The 25,944-nt window shown below is 38.9% G+C and overlaps 1 protein-coding gene across 7 annotated transcripts in view; it reads left to right on the top strand.

The window, feature by feature from the left end:
- Positions 1–25,944, top strand: part of TTBK2 (tau tubulin kinase 2) — a 113,033-nt gene that overhangs the window by 52,635 nt on the left and 34,454 nt on the right. For 6 of the 7 annotated variants that reach the window (XM_075426036.1, XM_075426030.1, XM_075426035.1 and 3 more), the window contains 4 exons: positions 20,969–21,034; positions 21,618–21,710; positions 22,728–22,853; positions 25,754–25,911. In XM_075426036.1, coding sequence (XP_075282151.1) covers positions 20,969–21,034; positions 21,618–21,710; positions 22,728–22,853; positions 25,754–25,911 — 443 coding nt within the window. The remainder of the gene's footprint in view (positions 1–20,968; positions 21,035–21,617; positions 21,711–22,727; positions 22,854–25,753; positions 25,912–25,944) is intronic. The other variant, XM_075426033.1, reaches the window with a different exon arrangement.

Below are 25,944 nucleotides of genomic sequence, written 5' to 3'. Positions count from 1 at the left end.
ATCACCTTTCCTGGGATGGAGGTGTGGCTGACCAACCTGTAGTTCCCTGGGTCCTCCTTCTTGCCCTTTTGAAGATTGGAGTGACATTGGCCTTTCTCCAGTGCTCAGGCACCTCTCCTGTCCTCCAGGACCTCTCAAAGATGATGGAGAGTGGCTCAGCAATGACATCCGCCAGCTCCCTCAGCACTCGTGGGTGCATTCCATCGGGGCCCATGGATTTGTGGACATCCAGATCACTTAAGCGATCCCTCACACAGTCCTCCTTGACCAAGGGAAAGTCGTCCTCTCTGTAGGCTTCTTCTCTTACCTCCGGGGCCTGAGATTCCTGAGGGCCAGTCTTAGCACTGAAGACTGAAGCAAAGAAGGCATTCAGTAGCTCTGCCTTCTCCGCATCCTCCGTCACCAGGACACCCGCCTCATTCAGCAGCGGCCCCACATTGTCGCTAGCCTTCCTTTTGCTGCTGATGTAGTTGAAGAAGCCCTTGTTTTTGTTTTTGACATCTCTTGCCAGCTTCAATTCCAGGTGGGCCTTGGCCTTCCTCGTCGCATCCCTGCATGCTCTGACCACGTTCCTGTACTCTTCCCAAGTGGCCTGCCCCTCTTTCCACATTCCATGGACCTTTCTCTTCTGCCTGATCTCCGCTAGAAGCTCCTTGTTTAACCATGCTGGTCTCCTGCTTCCTTTGCTCGATTTCTTTCTCAGGGGGATGCACCGCTCCTGAGCATGGAGGAAGTGACGTTTAAAGAGCGACCAGCACTCTTGGACCCCCCTGCCTTCGAGAGCCCTGGCCCATGGGATTTCTGCCAGTAGCTCCTTGAAGAGGCCAAAGTCAGCCCTCCTGAGGTCCAGGGTTTTGATCCTGCTTATCGCCCTGCTTCCTCCACGCAGGATCCTGAACTCGACCATTTCATGGTCACTGCAGCCGAGTCTACCTCCGACCTTCACATCCTCCACCAGTCCCTCCTTGTTTGTTAATACAAGGTCCAACAGAGCGCCTTTCCTTGTTGGTTCCTCCACCACTTGCATCAGAAAGTTATCATCGATGCTCTGTAGGAACCTCCTGGATTGCGCCTGCCTAGCTGTGTGGTCTTCCCAGCTGATGTCAGGGTGGTTGAAGTCCCCCATGAGAACCAGGGCCTGTGACTGTGAGGCTGCTTGCAGCTGCCTGTAGAAGGCCTCATCAACCTCCTCCTCCTGGTCAGGTGGCGTGTAGTACACACCCACCGTAACGTCACTCGTGTGAGCCTGTCCCTTAATTCTAACCCACAAGCTTTCAACTTGATCCTCATTTGCCCCCAGGCCAAGCTCTATGCATTCCAGTTGCTCCCTCACATATAGAGCAACTCCACCACCTCTACTTGTTGGCCTGTCTTTCCTAAAGAGTCTGCAGCCATCCATGACAGCATGCCAGTCATGCGAGTTGTCCCACCATGTTTCTGTGATGGCGACCAAGTCGTAGCCATCCTGCTGTATAATGGCTTCCAGCTCCTCCTGTTTATTGCCCGTGCTACGTGCTTTGGTATAGACACGCTGGAGCTGGGCTGTCAGTCTCACCCCTGACCCTGGCACGCCAAGCCTGGGCTCGTCCCTAGTGAGCAGGGCAATGTCCCCTTCCCCCTTCGAACCTAGTTTAAAGCCCTCTCAATGAGCCCCGCCAGCTCGTGACCAAGAATTCTTTTTCCCCTTTGAGATAGCTGCGATCCACCTGTCGCCAGCAGGCCCGGTGCAGTGTACACCTCCCCGTGATCAAAGAAGCCAAAATTTGACCGATGGCACCAGTCCCTGAGCCATTTGTTAATCAGGTGAGTTTTCCTGCCCCTTTCAGTGCTGTTCCCTGTCACTGAAGGGATGGAGAAAAAAAAAAAAATCTTTGTTTGACTGTTAAACCTTCAAATACAGTCTGTTATGACTGTAATTATTACTTATATAGAACTACACAAAGATGGAGATAATACTGCATATGTAAAATATCATCTTCTAATACAAGAAACCATACATGAATGATAGGAAGCACATTTATGCATGTGCTGCGTACATATTGCTGGCTGCTTAGAATCATAGAACGGTTTGTGTTGCAAGGGACCTTAAAGATCACCTAGTTCCACCCCCCCTGCCATGGGCAGGGACACCTTCCACCAGACCAGGTTGCTCAGAGCCCCATCCAGCCTGGCCTTGAACACTGCCAGGCAGGGGGCAGCCACAGCTTCTGTGGGCAACCTGTTCCAGTGTTTCACCACCCTCATAGTGAAGCATGTCTTCCTTCTATCTAATCTAAATCTACCCTCTTTCAGTTTAAAGACATTGTCCTTTGTCCTGCATGCCGTTGTAACTGAAAAAAGTAGTTTCAACATTGCATTTTCACTCTGGCTGTTATTATGTTTTCTTACAGACAGGTTTGGAGGGAGGATTTTTTTGTTGTCAGTTTGTTATTTTCTTCCTGAGAAGTTACGGTGTCTCCTTAGACTTCTTACCTGAAAGAATGGTGAAAGCAGAAAACTTAGAATGAGAAAGCCTTTCTTGAAGATCATCCCAAGTAATTCCATGAAGGGTTCAAGCCGTACTTCTGTATTAAAGGATCCCCCCGAGTTTTGCTCTCATGCTTGTCAGATCCTAAGACATCTCAGTGTCATTTTCAGAGATGTTGTTCATCTTCGTACTACCCTTCTTCATGTCAGACTCCATGGTAATTTAGTACCATAAAAAACATGCTACCAAGGAGTCCATTCAGCTGTAGCTGCTCCTGTCTAAATACTGTTTTGAAAAATGAAGGTTTAATACAAAGAGCTTCTCAGAAAGTAATTTTTAAAGAAGAAAGAGGAGTCCCAAGGGAGCAATTCAGTTGTTCAACACCTGTAGTGCTTACTGTATTTTTCATTGCACTTTGGAGTGTCATATGTGGGCTGTCTGTTAATAGAATTGAGGAGCAAGCAGTCTTCAGCCCATTTCACTGTTTTTTCCCCAGTGGGATTAGCAATAGCATGATTTTTCACCTTTGGATTAGATTATCTAAAATGACCTTCATTTGGTTTGCAGCAGCCAGATGACAGTATGACTGATTTTGAAAGTAAAAAAAATGTCTTGAAGGAGAGATACTGAAGTTTATCCACCAAGAGTATGATGGAATCTAAGAATTTGCTTCTGTAGGTATTACTGTCTTCTGTATTCCCACGTTTTTGTATCCATCAAACCCCCTGTTTCAAGAAAAGGGCAGAACAGTCACAAAGCTTAAGCTTTTGAAGTCAGTAAGCAGCAGTTTTCATATGAAGTACAGCTACAGGATGCATAATTTTTACATATCTGAAGGACACAAATGTTTCACATGAACTATCTGTTTCTCTTCCTAATTATCAGTAAAGTTTTCCTCATTTATTAACTCAGGGACCTATGCAGTGATGTGCTGTTTGGATGATCCATTCCACCTGACCCAAGCTTTCATTGCAAAGGATGGCATGGATTTAAAGAGCAGAGGAGTTCCACCAGTTTTAAAAATTGGGAATAAATTGCTATAAACATAGAAGCATATGGTTTTTCTTTGTAGCAACAAGTATCAAATTTCTTCCTTGTTCTTCCTGGTTTCCGTTGTACTTCTGTCATTGCCTTTTTTGCTCTTTTGCATCAGCTTCTTTTCCCACGTTGCAGCTGAAATAGCCTTTTTCCTCAAATTCTCTCTGCAGAACTGTATAATTTCTTCCTCCAATGCTATCGGAACTCTTTTTCAGAGAACAATGAAACAATAGATCTCCAGTTTATTTCCCAAATATTTTAGTTGTAGCTGTCTTTAATCCCTTCTCTACAGTGTGAATGCAGACTTAGAAAGTCTTTCTATCGACTGTGTAGGTAGCAATCTGTAGTAAAGATGCTAAAAAGGGGTAGAATTGATTGTAAACTCAATAGGGCAACTGTTAGAGAAGGACTAATCTTGTCTGGTATCCCATAATCATTATTTTGACCATAACTTTTAATTCAGCATTTTCCTTATGGGAAAATACCAACCCTCTTCATAAAGAGGAGTAAGAGTTCATTTCATGAAATTATGGGAAGGAGTATTTCGAGAGACAGTTTTATGTAATGAAGATGTTTGTGTTCGAACTTTATTAGTCTGCCCCAGTGTCTGAGCATACTGACAAAAGGAAATGCCTTTATTGCTCATCTTAATGACCCAGGTCTTCTAGATTCTCTTGGCTTATTCCATCAGCAGAGACAGTTTCCTGCTTGTTCCAGGTATTAGCCTTAAAATGAAACAGTTGTACTTGCAGTTTCTTATTATAGTGTCATTCTACTACAGTGGTCTGCTTCAGTTGGTAAATCTTCAAAACTGAAATAAAAATAGATTAACATAAAAATATAAAGCAAAAAAAGGCTTTGCAAACCTTTTCATGCTACAAATAGTTCTCTCAGAAGAATTACTGTAAAACAAAGTGATTATTAACTGCTAATTTTGAAATTGATGCATTTTAACAAAGTTGTCCTGCCTTGCAGCTGTCTGAATGACTGTGTTTGTGAGGAGCTAACTTCAAAGGGAGAGGGGTATGTGCTTTGTAGCTCAGTTAGAAGATATTTGTAAAATGTATGAACATGTTGAAGAAAGTAGTGAAGCGCTACAGCTCGTTAAGCCATGTGATCTGACACTTATTACCTGGTTCAAAGTCAGAAACAAACATGACAAATGTGTTGCTTGGAAGGGTGTAGAATGATTCACACTTGTTTAAAAATGAGAACTTATGTAATGTTATTTTATATTTTCGGTTCAATTTACTTAACCATGTTTTATTAGCTGAAGAACTTGAAGTCTGCCTTAAATATATAATGAAAAAACTAAAAACTTTTCAGGTGAGATCTTGAACACAAATGCAGATGTCATATTCTAGATGTAGGTAGTACTAGCATTATGTGCCTTTGAGTACAGATCAAATGAACCTATTCTGCCGCTTTATCTATATATTGTATATTCACTTCAAGAGTAATAGGAAAAGATGTAACTCTTGCAGATAAGGTCTTTGGAAATGCATTCACTTTATTAACATATAGTTCACTGTTTGCGGTGGGTAGTTTTAATTCACGTGCATTGAACATCTAGTACTATTTTATAAGAATGAAATTGTTCTGAACACCCAAATGCGGTATCTAAAATGTATCAGTCTCTGGTATAGTCTGTTCTAAACTGTGAAAACCATACGTAAACAAATGGCACATAAACAAGATTTTCTGCAACTATGCTATTGTTCCCAGTGGTTTGAACCGTGGGTCTTTGTCAATTTTATTTTTGTTTGCTTGGAAGGTATTTTGACCATGTATACTTCTGGGAAACCTTCAATAACAATATGTGTGTAGCTGGGCATAGGATGAAGAATATGGAAAAATGTGGAAAAAAGAAGATACTAGTCTTTGCTCTTAAGCAAATTAACCTTTAAAAATGAATTAGAGGTTGGTTGAATTTATGGATTTTTAAAGAATTACATTGTGTGTTATCACAGGCCCAAGTTTTGTGGTCTTTTATTTATGTGGACTTCAAGTTACAAATAACTGAATTGTATTTGTTTTACAAAGAAGATAGTAAACTACAGGCCACCTGACCAGGAAGAGGAAGTTGATAAGGCCTTCTACAGACAGCTGAAAGTAGCCTCATGATCACAGGCCCTGGTTCTCATGGGGGACTTCAACTATCCTGACATCTCCTGGGAAGACCACACAGCCAGACACACACAGTCCAGGAGGTTCCTGCAGTGCATTGATGGCAACTTCTTGACGCAGGTGGTGGAGGAGCCTGTGAGGAGAGGTGTGCTGCTGGACCTTCTGCTGACAAATAGAGATGGACTGGTTGAGGATGTGAAGGTTGGGGGCAGCCTTGGCTGCAGTGACCGTGATATGGTGGAGTTCAGGATCCTGCGTGGAAGAAGCAAGGCAAGTAAGCAGGATCACAACCTTGGACTTCAGGAGAGCTAACTTTGGCCTCTTCAAGGACCTACTTGGAGGAGTCCTGTTGGTCGGAGCCCTAGAAGGTAGGGGGATCCAAAAGAGCTGGTCACTATTTAAGCATCGCTTCCTCTGGGCTCAGGATCAGTGCATCCCTCTGAGTAAGAAATCTAGAAAAGGAGGCAGGAGACCTGCGTGGATGAGGAAGGAGCTTCTAGTGAAACTCAAGTGGAAGAGAAAGGTCTACAGAATGTGGAATGAGGAACAAGCCACTTGGGAGGAATACAGGAACGTTGTCAGAGCATGCAGGGAAGCAACGAAGAAAGCTAAGGCCCATCTAGAATTAAATCTGGCAAGGGATGTCAAAAACAAAAACAAGGGCTTCTTCAACTACATCAGCAGCAAAAGGAAGGCTAGCGACAATGTGGGGCCGCTGCTGAATGAGGCGGGTGTCCTGGTGACGGAGGATGCGGAGAAGGCAGAGCTACTGAATGCCTTCTTTGCTTCAGTCTTCAGTGCTAAGACTGGCCCTCAGGAATCTCAGGCCCCGGAGGTAAGAGAAGAAGCCTACAGAGAGGACGACTTTCCCTTGGTCAAGGAGGACTGTGTGAGGGATCGCTTAAGTGATCTGGATGTCCACAAATCCATGGGCCCCGATGGAATGCACCCACGAGTGCTGAGGGAGCTGGCGGATGTCATTGCTGAGCCACTCTCCATCATCTTTGAGAGGTCCTGGAGAACGGGAGAGGTGCCTGAGCACTGGAGAAAGGCCAATGTCACTCCAATCTTCAAAAAGGGCAAGAAGGAGGACCCAGGGAACTACAGGCTGGTCAGCCTCACCTCCATCCCAGGAAAGGTGATGGAGCAGCTCATCCTGGAGGTCATCATTAAGCAAGTGAAGGAAAAGAAGGTTATCAGGAGTAGTCAGCATGGATTCACCAAGGGGAAATCATGCCTGACCAATCTGATAGTTTTCTACAATGGCATGACTGGCTGGATAGATGAGGGGAGAGCCGTGGATGTTGTCTACCTAGACTTCAGCAAGGCTTTCGACACAGTCTCCCATAACATCCTCCTAGGGAAGCTCAGGAAGTGTGGGCTAGATGAGTGGACAGTGAGGTGGATTGAGAACTGGCTGAAAGGCAGAACTCAGAGGGTTGTCTTAAGTGGCGCTGAGTCTAGTTGGGGGCCGGTAACTAGTGGTGTCCCCCAGGGGTCAGTACTGGGCCCAGTCTTGTTCAACTTCTTCATCAATGACCTGGATGGAGAGTTACGAGTGTACCCTCAGCAAGTTTGCTGATGACACCAAACTGGGAGGTGTGGTGGATACACCAGAAGGCTGTGCTGCCATTCAGCGTGCCCTGGACAGGCTGGAGAGTTGGGCAGAGAGGAACCTGATGAGGTTCAACAAAGGCAAATGCAGGGTCCTGCACCTGGGGAGGAACAACCCCATGCACCAGTACACGCTCGGGGCTGACCTTCTGGAGAGCAGCTCTGTGGAGAGGGACCTGGGAGTGCTGGTGGGAGACAAGTTGACCATGAGCCAGCGGTGTGCCCTGGCTGCCAAGAAAGCCAATGGGATCCCGCAGGTCATGGGAGGTTCTCCTCCCCCTCTACTCAGCCCTGGTGAGGCCTGATCTGGAGTACTGTGTCCAGTTCTGGGCTCCCCAGTTCAAGAAAGATGAGGAGCTACTGGAGAGAGTCCAGCAGAGGACTACGGAGATGACTGGGGGACTGGAACATCTCTCCCATGAGGAAAGGCTGAGGGAGCTGGGCTTGGTTAGCCTGAAGAAGAAAAGACTGAGAGGGGCCCTTATAAATGTTTATAAATGTCTTAAGTGTGGGTATCAGGAGGTGGGGCCAGACTCTTTTTAGTGGTGCCCAGCGACAGGACAAGGGGCAATGGACACACACTGAAGCACAGGAAGTTCCATCTGAACATGAGGAAGAACTTCTTCACTTTGAGGGTGACGGAGCACTGGGACAGGCTGCCCAGAGGGGCTGTGGATTCTCCTTCTCTGGAGATACTCAAGACCCGCCTGGACAAGGTCCTGTGCAGCCTGCTCTAGGTGACCCTGTTTTGGCAGGGCGGTTGGACTAGGTGGTCCGCAGACGTCCATTCTAACCCCTACCATTCTGTGATTGTGAAGTATGCAAGCTGAGCTGATCAAGCTAGGGAAAAACACAGTTGAAAAACTATCCATAAGGTCGTGTTTAGATGAAACCTTTTTATCTAAAACATCCGTATTTTTCTACTCAGTGTACAGGTCTGACTGATTGGCAGCCTAAATAATTATGCAAATTGACAGCCAGAGCCCATATTCTGGTGATTTGCACTCAGTGAATATCAATGAAGGAGAAAACGCCTATTTACTCATTTTATTGTTAGTTTGGAACGTGGGCTTCCTGTCTGAGAGCATCCTAACTAGTAGGTTAAAAGGTATTATGAGCAGACTCTCTTTTTTCTGTGGAACTGTCGTATGTTGGATAAACAAAGCTTTTTAGGTCAAAGGGAGAGTTACCCTATGACTGCTTTCCCCCACTCTCCCTACCATTCTCCTGCCCTTCCTAGTGACCAGCTTTTAGGTCGTTCTTCAGTTGTTAAACAAAGTGAAGAGCTTTGACAGAGTTCTGGCCCTTATAGGTTTTTTTAGCACGACCTTAATTTCAAGAGTCTAAACTTTTCTGTATTTATTTGAAGTAAGTAAAAAATCAAAATTGCGTTCTTTTAATATACATTAAGGAGGTTTACAATATTTTAGATCTAACTTGGTAGATTCTTTTGAAATCTTAAATATTACCAAGCTGGGAAGTCTTGATTTTAGAACAGATAGGAATTGTAGCACTTTTTTTTTTTTTTTCCTGATATACTTTGCATTAAAGGAGCTGCAAAACTCTTACTCTAAACATTAACAAACAAAAGTGGTCAAATCCAAAGGAGACAGAGTATCCACCAAAATTTTCTGAGCAGTTACTCATGCTCTTTACTGGCGACCTGTCAGTAACAAACTTGTCTCTGACTCCTGCTAAAGTAGAAGATATACCAGCTGCTGCACATTATGACCCTTAGAAAATTGCAGTGAAAGCAGTTGTGAATGCAAATGTTTAGGTCTTTTATTGTCTAGGGAAGCAGCTACAAACCTGTTCATATCAAACATGAACATGTAATTCTGTTCAGGTGTTTATGTACAAAAGTAGGTAAGTGCTGCTTGCCTTTCTTCAGTGCCCTCAGGTTCTGAGGACTTTCCAGCAAATGAGTTTGTATCTTGAAGTTTCACTTTAGGATGACAGATGGTGTCCTGGAAGTATACTTGAAGAAGCTGAAATGGTTTTTTTGAAAAAAAACAAAACCCAATAAAAAACCCAAACCAAACGAAACTCCCAAAAACCAATTTAAAAAAAACCCTGCACAAAGTGCTGCACAGAAATGTGTTGGTAAATATCAAAGCAGAATATTAAAAACATTTTGAAAGCTTTTGAAGTCCATTGCGCTTCAGGGATAGAAGGTATATATTTCTGTATATTAATTTTTTTTTTCTTACTTCATGAAAATTTAGGAGTAGTTATGCATTTTAATTGCATGGTGTTTCTTTCTTTCAATATTCTGGATTATCTTGATTGCTGAGCAGGACTAGGGAATACTTCCCCCTTATTCTACCTTATGTCCTGTCATCTTGGCAGAAGAATTGCAGATTGTTTATTTCTGTGCTTGGAAGAGAACATAGTTTTTATGGTTCTGAAAGAGTGGAAGCTATATCCATTATGATGGGCAAAAAAGTGGTATAATTTTAAGAACTAAAGGAGCAGTGGTGAAGCTACACTGTTGTAAGAAAAAAGATCAAATTTTTTGTCCTCTCTGAAGGCAATTTGAACCCACAGCTTAAATATGCATTATAAGCATGATATGATTGCTCATATATGCTTCTCAATCTCTTTTTCAAGTAAATGCTGTTATAGCCTGATCTGCAAACATTGATAGTCCTTCAACAAAAAGATCTCAGAAGTGGTCCACAGATAGTACTGACTAAAACTGGTGCAGTTTTATTTGCCCCAGTTACACTGACAATTTGGAATTTGTGTCAGTAACTACTCCTGAATAATCCTTTGACTGCATGCATTCAGTATAAGTAAGAGTCTATATACTGGAAATTGTTCAAGAATAGTTACTGAACATTGCATTTGGAATAAAATTTGGATTAAATTGAGACCACCTGTTAAATGATTGGCAGCAGTTATATCAACTCCAGAAAATTGTGAAATTTGTCATGTTTTGTTTTTATTTAAAGAGCAGGAAGATACACTGTATGTTCAGCAGTTCCTTGTTACATTCTCTGCTTGGAGTGACACAGATTAAAGCAAAATCCAAGGACAACTAGGACATGTTTTATGAGTACAGTATTAAATGGCAGTGGATTATATGAAAAATAATTAAATAGTACAAAAAGGTTCAAGGAAGCTGTTTCAATTCATCATGCTCCATGTTAATCATGTAATAAATAATTGTCTAAAATATATTAACTGGTCTAAAAAGACCTCTCTTCCAAACCTGACTAAAACTGTTGAAAGCCAGATGCTGCAGGGTAAATGGTCTGTGACATTTTGTTAGATGTACTGTTCAGTGGTTGTTTCATCCTGTTGAGAAGCGTTTTGTTGTTGGCATTTACCTTATGCTATCTTTTCTCGGTAATGTTCTCTCTCAGTCCCTAACAGTACATTACACAGGGATGTGATTAGTCTAGGACTGCATGTTTGCACCTAAACAAGTAAAATCATATTTATTCTTCCTCTTTGAAATCTTCTCATCTTCCTCAGCTATACTGCCTGTCTCATATTTAACATGTATTGTCACTTAAACTTCCAGTACAATTTTTGAGCTCCTCTTCTTTATTTTGTTTTTACCTTGAAGTTGTCACTAAATCATACTATTTTCTCACTGAAACTTAAGCAAACTTCTCTAAAATTTATCCACGTGCCTTCTCTCTTCTGGTAAAATTTTCATCAATCCTTAGGTTATTTCCTTATCAGTTATTGCAATGGCTTCTTTTTAGCCTCCTCTTTTAAGCGTCACTCTTGTGTGAGTAGAGTTTACTGGAATCATGTCTCACTAATAATTGCACTGCTGTGTAGTTAGGCTGCTGTTGTCTGGGCTGCACGTGATGAATGTCACAAAGAAGTGTTTCTGCAGTTGTAAGTGCTACGGTACTATACATGATACGTTACAAGGAGGAATTTGAACCTTAAGATAATCCTGTTTTATCCTTCCCTCTTATCGTTTTCCTAACTTGTTTCTGAAAAACACAAGAACTTGGATAGTTCTGCATGCATTCTCAAGCTTAGCATGGTGGCACCCTGTGACATGGAGCAAGAGCTACGTAACTATTCAGGCATGGCACAAGAAGCACTCAGCAGCCTTCCAGTGCTCCCACAGGGCTAATCTGCTCAGGCTCAGCAAAACGTTCTCTTCGTTACTGCTGTACTGGCCTAATATCACCATTATCCTCTTCTCCTTACCGTCATAGAAAGATTCGAATTATGGGAAGGATGATGGAGGAAGCAAAATCTGTCAATAAGTTCCTATCTGTGTAATAGTCCTTTGAGGCTTTTACACGTTGATATACTTTAGGGTAGGCCTTTCATAAGTTGTATCTTTGAGTGAACACAACATTATCTTGCAACATAATTCTTTGAAGCAGGGAAGTGACAAAAAGTTACTTTTCCCTCTCGGTATTTGCATGAAATCTATGCATGATGTACTTGGACACCTCAATGCTAATGGTCACAAAGCAAAGACCTGTGCATGGTAAAATTTGGCATGAAAAATTCACAGGATGAAATGTCTATAATCGGTCAATCCTAAAACCAAAATTCTTTTTATTAATTTCCACATTGTTTGGCTAATGAAGACAGAAATTAATGTGAAGAAGGCAGCGGCCACAGTGAAGTAATGTCAGGCATTACATGGCTATGGAACTTGCAGTGGTTCTTCCCTATCAAAGTCTTTCAACCTATCTTTACAAAATCACTGTGGGTTCCACTTAACCCTTCAGATTTTCCCTTATTCCCTCCCAGGTCTGTGATTAGCTTTCATGAAATAAGGGAGAGGAATGGAGTGAAAGAGGTATCAGAATGTGCAAGGGAAAAACAAGAGGAGGAGGGGAGGGAAAAGGGTGACTGAGAATGACCTGCCCCATTCCCTCTCTACTGCAGAAGTAAAGATAGCACGTGCTGAAACAAAGAACAAGAAACATTTGGTGAGAACCTCAAAGATGTCATGTAAATGCCTCAGTGAACTTTAAATCTGAAATTAGTTCTGTGAAGCTTTGTGTGGGCTATCTAGCCTGGGAAGACCAATGTGCTCTGCCAGGACCAAAAGCAATGTCTGTTTCTGTAGAGCGTTGCACTGGATCAGTTGCTTCTTGAAATAGTTGCTGGAAGTATTTGTTGTAATCTATATGAAGGGAGGAAGAAGACACAGGGAAGTGGGGTGTGATGCAGCAAAGCTAAATTGTGTCCAATTTTTCATTGTTACCGGCTTATTGAGGAGCTTGACACGATGGAATAAGTTGGCAAGTTGCAGTTGTAGCTTGAAACATAAGACAGGTATCTTAGTCATGTATTGTGAGATCACCATCCTAACAGCCAGCCACCTCTCCCCACTTCTCTTCAGCACTGCTTGGGAAGATTCAAGAGCTGGGCTTTAAATTATGTTAAAAATAAGTAGTAGTTTTGTACTGAACTCTGTAAATCAGCAGACAGGCATAGAATGAACAAGAAATTATAAAGAAAGGAATGTTTTTAATGCTTAGTGTGTGAATCCTAATTTATTTGAATAATGTTGTTGCACTGATTGTGTCTTTTACAGCAATTAGCAAAATTGGTTCAGCTATTATGGCACAAATAAAAATAAAAGAAGGAGCAATAGAGATGTATGTGATAATTCAGCTGCCAAATAGAATGCAGTAAGCTCCTGAAAATAGAGTTGGAAACTATTTACTGTATGTTCTTTGTGTCTAAAATAAATATTTTTATTAATAAATAATGATTAGAAAGTAGCGTTGGAAGAGAGGACTGGGGTAATTTTTTTGAAACTTGACTTTCCCTTCTTGTTATAGCCCATTTCTGCCTTTCCATGTCTATAAAATTAAATTTTGTACATTTTGCTACTGTAGAACAAAGAAAATGTCTAAAGAACAAATACTTTTAAAACTATGTTTTCAGCTTTTCTTCACTAAATCTGCATCAGTCATACTACACTACATATATTTTTGGAAATAGATGAGGTTTGCAAGATTTCCTTCTAAATTCTGAGCTAAGCATTTGATAGTTGATATTTTGTAAAAATATGAAAACCCTTTGTTTCAGTAAATGGAGTTCTGTTGAAGAGTCTAAGATGAATTATTAAAACTTTATATTTTCTTTATAACTTTCAGTTCTGTAGCAAAGGAATTATATATCATCAGAGCCCTTCAATGCAAGATGTAAACATACAGTTTCATTCTTAAATAACCTATACATACTCCTTAATTCTTTCCCTCATGTCATTTAAGTCAACAAAGACTGGAGCCTAATGAATCTTTTTTTTTTTTTTTTTCCTTTGAAACCTAGGAGAAACTGAAGAAAGTTTAGATTTTTATGTCAAAATGTCCAAAATGGTTATTTGCTAGAGACTAAGCTAAGAGCCCTTTGTTTTATTGGTTTTATAAGCAGGAATCTCCATGAGTTGAAAGAATTATGACATTAGTAATTGAGGCTCCATTTCTGAGTTAGTGATAACTTTATAGGGAGGACAAGGGAGTTAGTTTGGAGAGGTTTGCACAGACATTGTTTTTGAATAAAGAGATTAAAACAACTATTAAATTGTTAGGTTTCAAAAGTTTTTGAAGTAATGCATAGCTGTGTTATACCTACTGGTGTAACACTATTTATGATGTTTGTCTGCCATAACCTCCTTCAAGGACATAGAGGGAGATTATTTAAGGCACAATCTTATAAAGTTTATATGTAGCATTTTCAGCATCCACTGAACATGATCCTTGCAAGTTTGATTGTATTACTGACAAAGAAGACATTAAGGAAATCAGTGTAATAGAGACAGACAGCTGGTGTCTCGTGTGTGATAGTACAAGGTGAAAAAGGCAGGTAGTGAGTTAATGTAAAAGATGAAAAAAGAGCATTATGAATTGTCTTGGGTGACACAAGTAGAATGGATATATGAATTTCATGTGGTGTGATATTATGTTGTAACATCTCTATGGAATATTCTTGCAACAACTAGATGAAATGAGAAACTTGAGAAAATCATCTATAGTGATTTCTTTGAGAGGAAGATTCTTTGTGACCTAGTGTTTGGGGTTTTTGGTTGAAAAATAAAAAGAATACACAATCTGTTAATATCCTGTCTGAAGGAATAGGTCAATAAATAGTTGAGATACGAAAAAAATTAATTCTCGTAATACAATTCTTTGTAATTGTTGGGATATATTGTTTTTTTTCTCCTTTCCTGGAGTGTGCAGAACACTGATATCATATCCAAACAATCGTTGAACAGTCTAATCTAGAAATTCTGGTGTGCTGTATAGCTGTTCTATATTCTGATACAGCAGTTCCTTTATTTTCTATAGAACTGATAGATGCTCAGGGGAATGGGCTATAACAGTCCTTTAAAAAAAAAGAGAAACATTTTTTCCACTGAGATTTGATCTTATCTTTGGAAAAAAACCAGATTATTCTATGAATGATGAAACTGCTTTCCTATGATTTTGTGTACCGCTTCCCTTATGCCCTCCAAATTTCTTAGTATTTTCAGCTTCATACTATACCCTACCTTTCTAACCAGTACATAGTCGCAGTTTTGGAACTAGGCGGGTCCTTACTTGCCATCTAAAATGCATGCTGATTGACCTGCTGATTAATGTCTCTTAAGATAGATGTGAGCCATTTTAACTGAATTTTAGCTGTCTGCCGCTGTGTCAAGGTGCTGATTTGGGTTCTGTCTTTAATCACCAATTTTCATTAAGCTTGCATGAACTGAGAGTCTTTGAGAGCTGCCCTATTTGTTTGAAATTAAAAGCTGTTATAGTGGAAAGACAGATGGTTTGGTCCAGTAAAAATTGTTTCCTGGTGAAAACAGAAGCAAACCAAAATCAAAACAAGCTTCAGTTTCTAATTCTTTCTGAGCTACGGACTAAATTCTCTGCTGAGATATGAAAAACTGTTTTGAGTAGTTTAAAAGAAAAGAAGGAAAGTGTGTTATGTTATGTACATTAGCTTGCTTGAGACCTTTTGCTTCTCATCCTTAGTTGAAAATAAGTCTTCTGCTGAAATAAGTCTAGCACTGGATTGATACAACTCTTTCATGTATGATATTATAATTATAAATGCTAAATATGATATGTAAAAAAAATTAAAGATGAAGGTCTGTGTTCTCCAGTCTGCTAAGAGCACAGGACTTCCCATAATGCTGGGCAACCATAAAATTTTTACTTGCAGAGGTAAGTAAAACAATAGTCTGCTGCCTGGGGAAATTCTCTGGCAGAGCATTAGCTAGCTTACGTAGGCAGTATTCCTCTTACAGTAATCTCTGCTTCAGCTCCTGGTATACGAGAAAGAAGAAAGATTGCTCAGGGCAAAGCAAACATGTGCATGGCAGATTTATCCTGTGTGATTTTTCACTGCAGTAAGTTCAGGTTTGTGACATACACTTAGTAGGTTGTTACCACCTCCAGCCCACCAGACTTTTAGTCTGCTCATGAATCAGCTTTGGAACAATTGCCGTTTTCAGCTAGTGCATCACATTGGCTGAGTAAATACTCCATATTGAAAACTGAATAGCTCAGGAGCTGGTTCGTGTATCAAATATTGCTGACTTAGAGATGTTGATGCTCTTTATAGCACAGGCAATTGGAGTTAAATTTTCATTTGTCACCACATGTCTGTTAGAACCCACAATAGCAAAATTTAATTGTACTGTTACATGTTAACTTGGGTTGTTACTCAGCTTCTGCTGGAACTAGGTAGCATAGGATCAGGCAGCTGCAATCAACTTTTGGAAATCACAACTTCTGTTCAGGTAGACCTGAGTCCAAATAATGTATCATACTGACAACTGGTAGGAGATAGGTCGATAAAGAGTTCTAAGTGCAAGTACTCAGTTATTAGTGTCTGATGTGGTTTTTATGTAGAGCTAAAAGTGTGGGCTTGAAGAGCTGTATATACAGTGAAAACTAATTGAGATGTTTAATATATTGTAATAGCAATTGTATTTCAACTGCTTGATCTTTCCTTACCCAGATGATCCTTGAATTTTTCATTTACTTCAAACTGGTGCTAACACATTCTAGGCATTAAATTAAATTGCACAGCCTATATCCACAAAAAGGGGGGGGTGGGAATGTGAATTGTTGAAGCCATTTGGTATTAAAAAGGTTCCAAATAATTAGAACTGTGTATAGTTCCAATCTTTGAAACATATTCCTGTTGGGTAAAAAACCTAGGAAATTGACTTAAAAATCTAGGGAATTGACTTTTTAAAGGGAAAAGATAAGAAAGGAGGATTCTGCCTTTAACAAAGAGAAATAGAGGTAATGTAGGTGGCTGCTTCTCTACTCACCCCCCTACGCACTTTAGAACTCAGCTTTAGAGTCAGCACTGAGAATGTGGAGTTCATGGCTTGAGCTGGTTTCTTAGTCCAGAACCTAAAGACACAAGAATTCTCAGTCATTGCCTGACTGATAGGAAGAACCATGGTATATGTTAGATACTATGATGTAAAGAATCATTATTGTTTTCTTCTTTGTGTTTATTATCTAATTTCCATGACTGCAGTAAAAAGTTAACCCTTTGCTCTGCGTACTGTTTCCAACATTTCCCAGAGCAATAAACTCAGAGCATTTATCTAGAGATGCTGAGCTGTGCTAAGGAGTGTGATTTGCCTCCTCCACAGCACCTCTAAAGAAGCAGCAGTCGTAGATAGGTTTGTAAGCATAGCGTCTCCCAAGAATCTGCAAACCTGTGTGCTTAGAGGAATTAGTTCACTTTTCTAGGAACAACTGATTTCCTACATGTAGTTTATCTAAGACATTGTCATGTGTTTCTAGGGCAGGGCCACCTCCAAAGAAAACTGACGTTACATTACAAAGTACCTTTATGTGTAGAAAAATTCTTCATGGTCATTGGATCGGCTTCATATACATGTATCTTCAAAATAATTTATTTTAACTTGCATTTGAAGAGTTTAGTGATAGTAGTCAAATCTGAGACAACTCTGACTTTGAGATCACTGCTTCAGCTAATTATACTAGAAAAAACTTTTTTTATGTAAACTGATCCAAACAAGTGACAGTTTTGTAGAAGATTTGCAAAGTATGTTTTGTGTCAAATATAAGTATGGAAGAACTGTAGCCTTCTTAGAAATTATATCCCATATTCTAATAAAGGAACTAAGTCACGTGATCTGTACAGCTATTACCACTAATTTAATACCTGGGATTTAAGGTAAACTTTTGTAGGAGTTCTTTTTTCTGCAGAAAGTGTGCCTCCAGAATCTTAAGAACTCTTCCCTAATTTCCCATTTGTTCCTGTGCCAATTTGAGAGTTGTCTGTTTCAAAAGCTTTTTTACTCTATCTGAAGGAAAACCATGATAACAATAGTTGCCATTAATAAATAGAAACAAATGCAAGCTAAATAAAGCTGTTAAATATGAAAGGGCTGAAGAATGGAATCCACTGCTGAGTGGACTGTTAATGGATCCCTGCAACTGAGACAGTGCCTGGATGAGGTGGTTGCTCCCAGTCTATGACTGATAAGAAAAATCCCCCACTAAATTTCAAGTGAAAAAGCAGGGGAATGTTGATTGTGGCATTTGTCATGGAAAGGAACATAGATGTGATCCATTTTAATCAAGGTCAGTGGAATTCACAGACGTACTCAAATGTAGGATTCACCATCTCTTTAGTACAAATCCCCTTTACAGCTATGTGCTCCAAAAATGCTGTAGATTCTGTTGGTTGTTCCAATAGGTCACCTGTAATGACTGAATAAAATGGACCTACTAAGCTTTTTTCTCAACAAGGAAATCTACTTTGCTTTAAGGAAGCTCAATTGCTATGGTAGCAACTTTCTTAGATAAGGCATCTGGAGGACAGTACTATGAAAAATGTTTCTGCAAGGCTGAAGTTGGCAAGTGAGCTCAGACAGGAAAAATTTGGAGGTGTCTAAAACAAATGAACATGATCAGTAATAACAGAGGGGGATTTTATTTGAAAAAATGCAGTAAATCATTCAGGAAGTTGCTATTATTGCCTGTAGTATTTCTCTTTTACTACATGAACTGTTGCGAGATGTATAAAGAGCTCTGAAACAGTTTCAGAAGTTATACAAATGCTCAGAAGTCTATAAATTCTGTTCTGAATTGGGCAAACTTTATTTGAGCTACTGGAGTGTAGGTCAACAATTCATGTTGTTAGTGACACGACAGAATTAATTTATTGTTGTTTTGTGGCTTTGTAATACCACTATCAGTGACCAGCTGCATTACTATAAGGTGTTTCATTGTGTCTTCAAATGTAACAGAGTTATATATGCTCCAAAGTCAGATTTATATGAACTACACTTTAAGGCAAGAGATTGTGAAAGGATTTAGATATGCTTGCTGGGGTAAAGAATTTGGAATTACTTGCATGGTAAGCTAATGTATAGAAACAGTATTTATGCTTCCCTCCCCCCCCCCTCCCCCCCACCAGGTGATTCTCAGATAATTGAAATCATCTTAGGGCAAATAGTTTCACAGAAATGTCTAAGAGTGGCAGTGACTTTAACATTCAAAAGCAATTGAGTTGGTACACAACGAAATTCCTCATACGGATTTTCTCCCCCAGGACAGAACTGGACAGTTCAAATTGTTAGTTTTTGTAAACTAGATGGGATAATTTAGATTCCATATGCCAGTTTTTACTCTTTTTTTATATTGTTGTCAAGCAACTTGAATGTTTTTGTGCTTGTTATCAAGTAGAAATTGAAGTTGTTGCCCTAGGAATAAAAGCCTCATTTTGTCCTAGTTTTTGTATTTTTCATTATTCTCAGAAGAATGGAAATATTTAACTTAGTAAAACTGAATACAGTCTTCTTTTTTAACATTCACACCAGAGGCTGAAGAGAGTAAGCATTTGGTTTCATCCTCTGAAACTTTATGGTCTTGGGATTTACTGAATTTGTACTCCCAGGTGTTTTGAAGTTAAGCTCTCAGTGCCCTTCTGAAGAAGTGCTATTCATCAAACTGTGTCTTTTTAGAAATTTACCTGTATTTTGATTGTCTTGGCAGCAATGCTGTATTATTCTTACTTGGATGGTTTGACAGTCTTAGAAAAATTAGTTTCTCCTGTAATTTAGCAGTTCCAAAGCATTTTGAGCAATTCTTTTTGTAATTGCATGGTACTGTGAAATTTCTGCAACTACGGTGTTATGCTTCATTTCAGGATAATGTTCAGTATGGAACATGATATACTTACAAGATTTAAGATAGTAGCTCGATTGTCTGTCCTGCCTGAATACAAAATATGTTGCAAGCATCATTTAAACTTTATGATAACGTGCAAAACCTAAGATTTATGGAACATCATCTGAGAACCTCTACATGTTAACAACATCCTAGAAAATATTATCCACCTTAACTAACACTGCTTCAGTTCTTATTGTACCACTCTAGCAGACATATATGGGCTATGGAGCCTTTTTAAAGAGGTTGCTGCATAATCCTGATGATATAATTGATAGGGTTGCTGACAGTAATGGCAACTCCTGATGTACTTAAATGATAGCTCTCAGTGTAGCATCTCTTAGTGGATAAGAAGAAATTATATCTATATATATAAGTAGGGAGAGATTGAAGTGTTTTGTCTTAATACGGTAATAATTTTGCATTGTGGTTATCTTTGTGTGTATATCAAAGCACACCTTTCAATGTATTGTGCAAAATTTTTTAAAATTTCAAGAATTGTGATGAGTCTGGGGCAGGCAGACAGGTCACCAATACCTTTTAAGTACAATTCAGAGGTGAGAAAGATAATTAAAGTTTCTCACATTCACTGTTAGAGGAAACAAAAAGAATTATTGATTGGGAAGATAAAACTGTGTAAAAGAAAGCAAATCTAGCAGTTCTGGCAGTTCTTTCTACATAGAATGAATAATTAAAGGAGTAGCATGGGTTAGATATCTGTCTTAGGCAGAATAATAACACGACTTTTTTTTAATTGGAAATATGTAGTAATTATGACTATTATCAATTATAGAATTCTTTTTGTAAGATTTTATTTGAAGGAAAGAAGGATAGGAAAATACATTCTGTGGTTATAAAACACCAGTTGATTTATGATTATACAATATCTAGAATATCAGGGAGGAAATGCTGGTATTCAGAAACAAGAAAAGAGAGAATTATTTTTAATTGCTGCCCGTAGTGCAGCCTTTGCTATTTATTGCTCAGCCACAGCTTTGAGACTTACTTATGGCTTTCCCTGCTTTTTGAATTTCTGAAAAAATTGATTGGTTTGCTAGTTCAGAAAATAATTTGTGAAAATTGTGTTGCTAGCACATTTCAGTAAATAGCTGGTTGTTTGTTTATACCACGTAATATTGGTGTATTTTAGGAAAGTGGAAGAAATCATTCTGGTTTAGATCCTGTCAGAATTTAAAGCCTCAAACTTCTAATAGTTAAAAAAAAAAATAATTTCATTATTGCAGAAAAAAGAGGAATAGTTCTGGCATATAGCTTTTTTGAGAGATGAGGTAAACAGGACTTGACGCCTGTATAACACAAACTGAAATAAATAGATTTTTAAAAAAAACTATAACATATGTCACTTTGTGGTGCCTACTTGGATTTCTGCTGAGAACTTGTAGAAACATGGTAAATTGAAATAAAACAAAAATTCTCACATGAGATTTGTTGTGGTACCATACTCACTTCGTAGGTGCCAAGTTAAGTAGGGTTTGTTTCTGGCAGTCAGAGGGTTTATTTCTGACAATGAGAGTCTTTTTCTTTTTCTATTCTTCGACAGCCACGAGCTGTCGCTGGTTTTCGAGGAACAGTACGATATGCATCTATCAATGCTCATAGAAACAGAGTGAGTATCTCAATCTATATCATATCCATCTCACATAGCTGAAAGCAGTCACTAATGCAGTTGCTATTGATGTCCTTTTTTTGTATTCTTATGTGTGTATTCATTATGTAGAAATTAATACTTATAAATTTTGGGAAAGGATAATATACAGTAGTCAAGGGTAAAAAAGTTCTTGTAGAAATAATAGTGGTTTCAATAGTTACTTTTGGTGTTCAATTGTATTGTAAGTTATCAAATTAGAAAGATGAAGTTAGTGAGTTTTATAAAATAAATAATGTCCAGTATGTTGTCTTAACATCGTACACTAAAGAAATCTGAATAAACAGCTCTTCCAGTATAGATTTCTGCAATTTTAACACACTTCAGCTTCTGTTTTGTTTCTCTGTATCTTCCATGGAAATTTACTCATATGTTTCTACATAAAATAGTTGCTAGATTTAATTACATGAACTAGTTTTGCAGCGTTGATTATATTAATTTTTATATATCATAATTCAAGTCTCCAGAGCAGTAAAGAATCTATCATCCCTTTTGTCTTATAGGTATTTGTAAGATTCATTAGAATAATACTTCTTTTTCATAGGAAATGGGTCGGCATGATGACCTCTGGTCCCTGTTCTACATGTTGGTGGAATTTGTGGTTGGGCAACTGCCTTGGAGAAAAATAAAAGATAAGGTAAACCTAGCAGTGAAACCAAACAGCATGGGGGAGATTTACTTCTGGATCGCAGGCGAATGCTGTGATAAAGATTCCACTAAGAATCACTGGTTCATTAATTTTAACGTTACATTTTCCAGTGTTTTCTAGTGTTAGTTCTCATTGCTAGTGGCATGGGGTAGAAAGCAATCAAGTTTTATGAACTGTTCTAGGCAGGAAGTGGATTGTGCTTCTAGTTTGTGAATGTTTTAACAGGCAAAAGTAAGTGTATATACGCCACATTTCATTTTCCTGTTTTCACTTGAATACTTTTTTATTTCACCTATCACACATTTAGCATTTCTTATCTATTTTGATTATTTGCAAAATGGGCATTTCGTATTTGCTGGCTGAACAAAAGTGAATCAGTCAGTATGCAGTAGTGCATTTAGGCATAGATCATAGGTGAGGTATGCGCAGAAACAACGTCTGATTAACCTGTTAATACTTGTTTCAACTTCTTTTGAAATTAGATTGAAACAAGGTTACTCCCTGATGTGGTTTTGGGTATGATGGCTAGATGACAATGGGTATCTAGGTAGCATCTCTTTCTTGGTTTTGATATACTCGTCTTACACTAAACAGGTTTTACTAATGTTGCACAATATACTGTGATGACCAAATATACACCAGAAAGTGACTGAACTTCAGATGATGCAACAGGACATTTAAATCTTTAAAACATGCGTTTTAAAAGGGTTGGAGTGTCTAATGACAGTCCTGGATATCAGGCAGCATTCAAACACAGCAGAAAATTAGATGGCTTTTCATGTTGAATTTGGAATTTGTACATTATTTTGCATGTGTAGTGAGGGCAATGACAAAATGTCTTATCTTGCTGTCTGATGTAGAATGGCCTTCCTCAGTACTATTTAGTGTAATGTACTTACCTATCTTTCTGGCCAGTAGTGTACTGAATGGCTGCAAGATACAAGGTGTATGTGTTGTATCAGAGAATGAAGGCATGTTAATGTTTGTTGTGTTATTTACTCCTAGGAGCAAGTGGGCTCCATTAAAGAAAGGTACGAGCACAGGCTTATGTTAAAACATCTTCCTCAAGAATTCAGCATCTTTCTGGATCACATTTCAAATTTAGATTACTTTACAAAGCCTGATTACCAGGTAAACTTTTTTGCTATTTTGTCTTTCTGATTTTTAAATAGCAGAATTTTATGCTGTTTCATCTTCAGTTTCCTTTGATTTCATTGTGTAGTCTTGGTAGTGATTATGGATTGTGCCACCACAAAGTTATTTCTGTGACCATCTAGTGCCACAGAAACTTTGCGTTTCAAAGATGTCATTTTTTTTCCTTTTGTGAGCAGTAAGGCAGTTAAGTCTCTAAAAACAATTTGTAGTTGTTTTGCAATCAGTCTTGTGTTAGGGTTGGGTGCTATCCTGCTATTGTAGCCTCTAGTGGATGCTCCATAAGTTAAATTGATCAGGTTGTTTTCTCAGTAATAGTCATTCTGGCAGTTTTCCAAAATCTGGAGCTGAGCACCTACAATATCTATGGCTAAAGTACAACATGAAGCCATGGTGGGTTTTTAGGACTGAAGTGTTGCCTATAGAGATCACCAAAAAACTAGTAATTTTTCTTTGTTTAAGAGAGTATTGCCTGCTGAAACTGACAGCCTCAGCTTAGTGATAAGGTGATAGGCACCGAGAGGATATGCTGTTGAATATGTGTCTTAGTTACTCAGTGTTGACCATGAGTTAACAATAAATAAAACTCAAAGACATAATTTTGTTCTGTACCAGTATGTGGAAACCAGCACAGGAATGTTCAGGAAAAGTGGGGAGGGAGAGACTGAGAGTTTTTTCAGTCTCACAAACTGTGGGAGAAGTTGAACTGTTCTAACATCACACCACGACAAGTTGTCCCTATGTGCCTTCCCTCTGGCTCCCAGACACACACGTTCCTGTCAGCTTCCTGCTTGCACTACCTGTCTGTTCTGTGCGTTTGTTCAACTCGCTAACTCAGCAAATCCAGAAGGAATGGTTTTCTGCTGGTGTGCAAGCTGAATTGGTTTGACTGAATAAATAAATCATTCTGACCAATTCTGGAATTCTAGCTTTGATTAGAATGATTCCTGTGCTTTACTTTGTCAGGGTACCAAAGAAATCAAGATATATAAGATTCAAGATAAGAACTGAAAATCTCAAGAGATAACTAATTTCCTGTTAGTAAGGAAATTTCTCTAAATGTACTGGTATGTTCTTCTGCACATTTAAAAAAAAATCAATTTTTGTGCAAAAATTTGAATGCAAAAAGAATTTTATTACAAATACAGAAGATGTTCAGCTTTCCTGAAGAATAAATACCTTGGTTTTTTTCCTTTTCTATTACAAATTTCCGTGGATATTATCCTATAGTTTACAATTAAGTGAGTAAAATGATCAAGAAAGTTTCAAGTGTCTTGTGTGCCTAGTTATAAAGATGAATCAGATTTTTTTTTTTCTTGTATGGTAAAAATTACCGCTTGCAGCAATTTTGATGTTGCATAGAAAAACCTTGATTGTAGATTGGTAAATACGTTTTATTTACATTATATATCCTGAATGATAAAACATATACGTAGGCATATTTTTGCAAAACCTTTTTCTGTGTTCTACTTGTATCTAACACAGCACATGCACTCAGGCATTAACGTGATACCAGGACAGAGTTTCTCCACAATAGAGACAGCCCAGTAATTTACAGTCATCTGGATGCTCATGGAACATTTGCAATTGTGTAGCTGCAGCCTGAGCCTTCTGACATGGTCTTGCTCGTGTGCTGCAGACCAGACCAGGGTGGTTTTATTTAGTGGTGAGGAAGTGCTTTACGTTCCATGGCCATTTAAGTTCTGGTCTCTCTTAACTAGTATTTGTTGTAGCAATGCTATTCATGCCTTCAATACGTATCATTTTTTGTTCGTATTTATGGTTAGGCACTGAACAAGAGTGTAGATGGTCAAGATCCCTGCTTTGAAGAGTATACAGACTAAAAAGTCCTTGACACAGGCCCAGAATCCACATTTGATTTGGCAATGTCAGATATGTTTCTTTTATTGAGGTATTTATGCACACATTGCCTCAGCCTTGGGACATCATTAAGCTTTTGAGTTTGTATTTGCATTGTAGGAGAAACTGTAGAAAAGATTTAAAGGAGATTGACCTTAAAAATTACTTCAGAGATACTGCTTAAAGTTTACAGGAAGAGGAGAACAGAGGAGAGTGAGTATGGGACAGAGAGTGAACTATGGCTTTGTTCATTAGGGTTCCAGAACTGACTGGGATAGATGGCACACTGAAGGTTCTTAAGAGTAGGGATAAAATGGATATGACCACTTTATGAAAGAAAAAGGATTCAAACTTCTATCCATTTTAAGTTGCCAAAGGGTATGTGTTTTTAAAGGAGGCTAGAGAAAAATGTTCAGCATCCTAGACTGGAAAAAAAGAATGAAAACTAGAGTTTTAGCTTTTAGGGAAAAAAAAAAACAGAGACTAATTTTAGAACTGTTACAGAGTAAGACCTGATGTGATACGGACACAGCCTTCCCACCAGTAACTAGAATGAAACAAAGTTTTTTCACAGCGAGAGGAAAGTAGATGCAATTTCTTTCTCTGTCGTGGACACAAATTGTTCTAGATGATTTTTCATAGCATAAAATGAGGGTGGAAAGCTTCCAGTCTGACATTTCTGTGGGATGAATATCAGCATTAGATAAAGTAAATGATACATGGTTCTAAGACAGATGTGTATGGATTAGCATGTAGATGTATCTTTGCCTCTCTTCACTGATAAAACCACAGATGTGGGTTTTTTTGTAAAAAAAAATAAAGCAGAATTTTGCTCATCTTGACTTTGAAACCTTGGAAAATGAGAAATGGTTAATATAAAGAACTGTGTCCTTTTTTTTGAAAACTGTCAGTCAAAATCTTAAAGAGGAGACATGTTAAAGTATTACAGGAGGATGTTTCTTAATTGCTTGGTCTCTTAGACAAAAATTAAGCTTATTAACTTTTTTCTTCATTTTTAGCTTCTCATGTCTGTGTTTGACAACAGCATGAAAACATTTGGGGTTATTGAAAGTGACCCTTTTGACTGGGAGAAGAGTGGAACTGACGGCTCTCTGACAACGACAACAACTTCAACCACACCTCAGTTACACACTCGTCTTACTCCGGCTGCAATTGGGTATGTATGCGCATTGTGGTCATCTGAAAAGCA

This window comes from Opisthocomus hoazin, chromosome 7 (assembly GCF_030867145.1).
Source record: "Opisthocomus hoazin isolate bOpiHoa1 chromosome 7, bOpiHoa1.hap1, whole genome shotgun sequence".
Classification (NCBI taxonomy): domain Eukaryota; kingdom Metazoa; phylum Chordata; class Aves; order Opisthocomiformes; family Opisthocomidae; genus Opisthocomus; species Opisthocomus hoazin.
Note: the sequence above shows the minus strand (reverse complement) of the source record. Positions and strands in the feature narration are given on the sequence as shown.